Source organism: Apium graveolens, chromosome 6 (assembly GCF_009905375.1).
Source record: "Apium graveolens cultivar Ventura chromosome 6, ASM990537v1, whole genome shotgun sequence".
Taxonomy (NCBI): domain Eukaryota; kingdom Viridiplantae; phylum Streptophyta; class Magnoliopsida; order Apiales; family Apiaceae; genus Apium; species Apium graveolens.
In genome coordinates, this window is record NC_133652.1 from 248457167 (window position 1) to 248462948 (window position 5782).

Below are 5782 nucleotides of genomic sequence, written 5' to 3' on the forward strand. Positions count from 1 at the left end.
ACCTACATCAGCACTACTTTACAACCCGCAGATATTTTTACGAAGGCCTTATCTTCTGCTCAGCTGCTTTTCTTCAACTCCAAGTTAGGAGTTTGTAATCTGTTTTCCCGTCTTAACTTGAGGGGGGATGTTAATCATATAGGCAAAGAGCAAGAGCCAAAGTTGATGCAGCAAAGCTGTAGTCTTCAGACACAGCAAAAATAAATTCTGATATGCTAAACTCTGATATGCTAAAATCTGATATGATAAAATCTGATATAAACTCTGATATGCTAAACTCTGATATGCCAGCTCAGGTCCAGCACATGACAGCTCAGGTCCAGCACAATACCGCTCAGCAAAAGTTAGTTACAGATTAGTGGCTCACAATTAGTCTTGTATCAAGTATATAAGTCAGTCAGGGAGAGAGCAAAAGTGAAGTAGTGTTGTAAAAATAAACTTATTTTTACTGAATGAATATCTTCTTCTTTTTCATGATTGCTGTATGTATATGTTTCATTTCTGTATCTTAAATTCCATTAATGGAGCTTCATTTACGAAAGTGACAAATAGATCAAATTAGGAGTGTCCACGCAGAGGCAATCGAGCAATCGAGCAATAGATACAGTGAAGATGATATATTTAAAAAAAACAGTAATTTTAATAATTTCTGATGTTTGAGAAAATATTGGTTTTAAACTCTAAAAAAGCCCGGGATCACATCAGAGGCTCACAGGCCACAGCCCATTACTCATACAATCCGACTACACTGTCTAAAATCCTGTTGATATTACAAAAATCCCTGAAGCCATTACAGGAAAACACACTACACTACAGTCTAGAAGATACGTAAATAGTTAAATACATACGTCGTATCAAAAATCTTAAGTTTCTTATTCTGCATTCATCAACCAAATCCAATCCTAACTCCAACAAAACCCACCAATCCGTTTTCTTATCGAACTTCTCCAATGACCCTTCTTTTTTATCTTTATTTTTATTCCTCTATATATACTTCTCTTATCTGGCTCTACTCATTCTTTATTTTTGACCAAGATGATGAAAAGGGCTTTTACTAATAACAATGTACAACAAGATGCTAGGATGCAGTCTAAGTATCAAAACCTCTTGCAAGACTACTTGGAATTGCAAAAGGTTCTATCTTTGATCTTTCTTTCTTTTTCTAATCAATTCTTGATTATGGGGTTTTTGTGAATTTTGATCAAGACCTATTTTTTTTAATTGTTTTAGCAATGACTGATTGTTTGTTGTATTGTATTTTATGTGATGTGATAGGAATATGTTGCAAAGAAGAAGAAATTGAAGAGTACACTTGATAAAAGGAACAACCTTTTGGCTCAAGTTAGGTAATGTGTATCTTCCTTTTAGCTATAATTTGAATTTTGTAGATTTATGAGTTATTGAGTTATTGAGGCTTGTGTTCATCGAGACAATCTCTCCATTTTTGTGACTAGGGATAAGTTTTGTGTACATTATGAGAGGGATATATATGTTCGGTTTTTCTAGTGTGTGCTCATGGGCACACATTAATTACTTAGATGACAAAATTGGATTGGCTCCTTATTAATAATGACGGATCCCCTTGTATGCACAAAAAATTATGAAATTTAGTGCTTAGACCGCACGCACTAGACAAACCTATATATGTTTATTTTGGTTTAATAGTGATTCAGTTTCGATTCTGATAATGTATCTCATCAGCTTCCTTAGGCGAAGGCATAAGCAACTATTAAAATCCAAGTCTGATACACCGCTGGCATTAGATTGTCATCCAGTTCATCTGCCAAATTTAGAGTCGAAGGGACAAATTGTTGCAAGTAACAGGAATTGTAGTGTCAATGAGACTGCATTGACAAATTAAGGTTCGTTACTGACTTCAAATTCAGTTTTGTTAATTGATTGATACACGGTTCATTCACTGAGTTTAGTACTGAATTTCTGACTTAAAATCTATTTACTGGTTTTTAAAGTTATGTTGGTTACTGTATTCTGGAACAGATGTGGAGGGAGGAGCTGGAGCCTGGAGGGGTGGAAGCAAAATATAGACTTGATTTTACAGACAGAAGATACATTAAAGCATGGATAAGAGAGAGAGCTACATGATTGTAAGCAAGAAGAAACTTATAGGCAAGATACATTACATGTGAAGGTATAAGCGTGGCTATTGCATGAGGATGGAATCCTTAGTTGTCGTTGCCTCGTTGGTACACAGTTTATACCTGATTGTAGTTGTCTCTTTTGCCTTTATAGATATTTACAAAGATATGATCAAACTTATATAGTGAATGAGATGTTTTGGAAATTTTTTGTTGATGCTGCAATTTTTATCAGTTTGTGGATTTTGCTTTTACTGTCGCGTTACTGTTGATCATGTTATTTCTATAGCTTGTATCTGTAGCATACCTTTGTTGCAATTTTTTTTCTTAAAACTAGTATACAGATATGTAGCTTCCCCTTGGTTTATAAATGACTAATCTGGTGGAGTCTAAGCTTTCTTTATAATGTATTACATTGTATTATGTATATATAGCAGTAAAATCAAGATGACTCATTCAGATACAAAAGGCATCAAAGACACTCTTCCTGCCAAACTATGCATGTCCATATCACTTGTGGCTCATACTTTACCATAGATATAATAACTGTATTTGTCACTAGATCCCCTACTAGCAACCTCATATACAAATTACAATTCTATAGAAGACTGTTACTGAGAATTATGCGGTACAACATGTAAGCCTAGAAAAATGTAAAGAAATTGAATATAGAGCAATTGCATCAATGTCATATAAGACGGGGGATCAGACTTGAGTGATCCATAGAGTTCTTGTTAGTACTACTTCAATTTCAGAAAGTGGTTGGCATTCTAGATACCAGGGAGATTATTTTTCATCCGAGATTTGATTCACCCATTGTACTTGAAATCCGGATCGATTTAGTTCATAGGACCTGTATCGGTATGTAATACACATTATAGGTTAAATATGGTTTACCAAAAAATAATTTTATTACATTATAAAAGTATATTACGGTGTACTTTTTCACGCTCAAGGTATGAGAAATGTATCTTTTAACCCATAACCAAATCGGATGCCTCAACTATGAGTGCATGCTGCTTCATTAACACTATAAGGCCATTTACATCAGGATGTAGGTTTTAAGGTGTAAAACAAACCAGTTATGCAGAAAATGTCATAGCAAGTTGCATTCTTTGTGCAAATAAAGTCATCCTACATATGTAGTACATATCTGCAGCACCCAACAAAAAGGAAATACTTCTGTAGTTCTGGCCCCATAACATTAGGCATTAGATAGAAAAAAGGATTTGTGCTTAAAGCTACCATCTCAATGATTTAAGATCCAGCTTAAAGTCCCAAATGAACACAACTTAAACCTCTCATTAGTCTTGGACCGAATTCTCAATACAATACTTCTCCTCACCGCTAAATTAAGGTCAGTCTATTTAAAGTAGTTTATGGCAGAGATCCACCCTATGTGTTGCGAGTAGGAAGGGGTCAAACTTCTGGGAACAGTGTGGACGGATTTTTAATGGAACGAGATTCAATACTAGCTGACCTTCATTTTTATTCAAAAGATAGAATAGTTTTACAGACAGAACATACATTAAAACATGGATAAGAGAGCTACATTATTATAAGCAAGAAGAAATTTGTAGGCAAGATATTTATTATATGTGAAAGTGTAAGTGTGTCTATGGCCTGAGGAAGGGCTTTTTAATTGTAGTTGGTATATTTATATTTATATCTATATAAGGGGTTATCTAATTTTATGATAAGCAGATTAATCAATTGCATATACATGTAAATTATAGTAAAATCATCTTAATAAGAAATATAGGAATTTGAAAAAAACGGTAGTAAAATTATAAGGTAACTGACTTACCCAAGGATCCAGATAGAAGCTTTCGAATTTGAGTAAGATGGTTTTCTCTTTAGATTGCTCTTTAATTTTCACTACAAATGTTTTGATTAAAAAAAAATTAAGTAATGATGACTAAGATAGCGTCTTTAGAAAATTTGAGATCATTTTGCGAGTCATATATCTTCATCTTCGTACTTGTAAAATAATCACTACTGATGCTTACATTTCTAGAAAATTTAGAAGATTGTTACGTGAAGAACCACCCTCCTTCACAGCTTCAGTTGCCAAATTTTTCCATTTCTTAGCATTGCCTTTTATTTCATTCCCTTGTTCTTCTTCTCCCATCACAATATCCAGACAACTCCTGATCTCTTCTCTCAAAAACACCCCTTCTTCATTCTCTTTTACCCTTACTCCGTTCTTCCACAACTCCTCTATAATCTTCGCATTGGTCTTCTGCTCTGAGAAGCATGGACACCCCACCACAGGCACACCACTAGTGATGCTCTCCAGTGTCGAGTTCCACCCACAGTGTGTCACAAAACACCCCATGGCACGGTGTCTAAGAACTTCCACTTGTAAACACCACGGTACTATCATTCCTATTTCTTCACTAATACAATTCTTCTCCCTAATGGAATTTAGTTCTTCATCCTTAATCTCACGTATGACCCACAAAAATGGCCTCCCACTCTCCCTTAAACCTTGCAAAACTCCTTCTTTTTGGGTTTCTGTTAACAACAATATGCTTCCAAATGACACGTAAATCACCGACTTGTCTTGTTTGGAGTCGAGCCAGCTTAGATAATCCTGTTTAGGGGACTGAAACATATGGTCACCAAATGACTTGTCCTTCGAGGCATGCTTATCTGAAATTGCAGATGGAAGCAAGGGTCCTATTGGCAAAAATTTGATGCTAGGAAATGAATGAATAAAATCCTTTTCTAGTGCATCGAAAGTGTTAATGAGAACACATGGCTTAGGATCTTTTTCTAGGGTCTGTATGTGCTCTCTGAAAATAGGGACCATGGAGGAATGATAGTCATTACCGGGTAAAAGGAAAGAAGGAATGTCATGGCTAGTGAACAATGGCATATTAGGTAATTTTACCGAAGCATCAAGTCGAAAATCATCATTATATGCATGGAGACCATCATGGCTATTGAAGAAGCGATGGAAGATTGTGAATGCAATAGCACACTGAATGAAAAGAAAAGCGGATGGGATGTGCATTTCACGCGCCACCTCTGCCACCCAAGGTAACAGCACAACATACACTATTAAAGTCACCAGGCGCCCTAAAGTAGACAAGTAGTCGTTGATATGAACCTTCTTCTTCCCGTCTTCTGATTCATTATTGTCTTGTTCACTACCATCAAAGAGAGTGGCGTAGGATAAGCCAGGAACTGTAGGAAGGTCGTTGAGACGACTGAGACTGGAGGTAGGGGTGGCAAAGGTGACTTTTGCACCATGGCCCGTGAGGATCTTAGCGAGCTGTAGAGTAGGGTTAATGTGGCTCTGAGCTGCTAGAGAAAGAAGCAAGAAATGTTTATCATTCATTTTGGTTTTTGTTCTTTCCTTTCTCTCTGTGTTAATCTGTATGTGGCCTGTGTGCCAATAGAACACTATGAAGCATACTCTGCATATAAAGGCAAGATGCGGGGCCAACAAGTAATTTTGGTTTTCTCCCCGACACCCCTCCCTCGTCCCCAACCAATCTTTTGATCGGATGAAATTTAATCACGAAAATTAGAAAAATATAAATTAGAAGGGAAATTTAAGAAAAGTAAATAGAGTTGTAGGATCAAGTTGGTATTGCGAAAAAAATAGTGAAAGTAATTAATTTTTATATTATAATTTCTTTTAAACTTTTTGAAAAATAAGAAATTAAAAAATATAT

At 35.7% G+C, this 5782-nt stretch overlaps 1 protein-coding gene and 1 long non-coding RNA gene across 2 annotated transcripts; one reads left to right on the forward strand and one right to left on the reverse strand.

Moving 5' to 3' along the window:
* Window positions 1-761: 761 nt before the first annotated feature.
* Window positions 762-2332, forward strand: LOC141668961 (uncharacterized). The gene is made up of 4 exons (XR_012553277.1): window positions 762-1134; window positions 1276-1346; window positions 1702-1862; window positions 1999-2332. It is a non-coding gene; the product is annotated as an uncharacterized LOC141668961 (long non-coding RNA).
* Window positions 2333-3930: 1598 nt separating this feature from the next.
* Window positions 3931-5581, reverse strand: LOC141668053 (phloretin 4'-O-glucosyltransferase-like). Its single transcript, XM_074474739.1, has one exon. It carries the CDS (start codon window positions 5440-5442, stop codon window positions 4102-4104), a length of 1341 nt encoding a protein of 446 aa, XP_074330840.1. The 5' UTR covers window positions 5443-5581; the 3' UTR covers window positions 3931-4101.
* Between the last annotated feature and the right edge of the window lie 201 nt (window positions 5582-5782).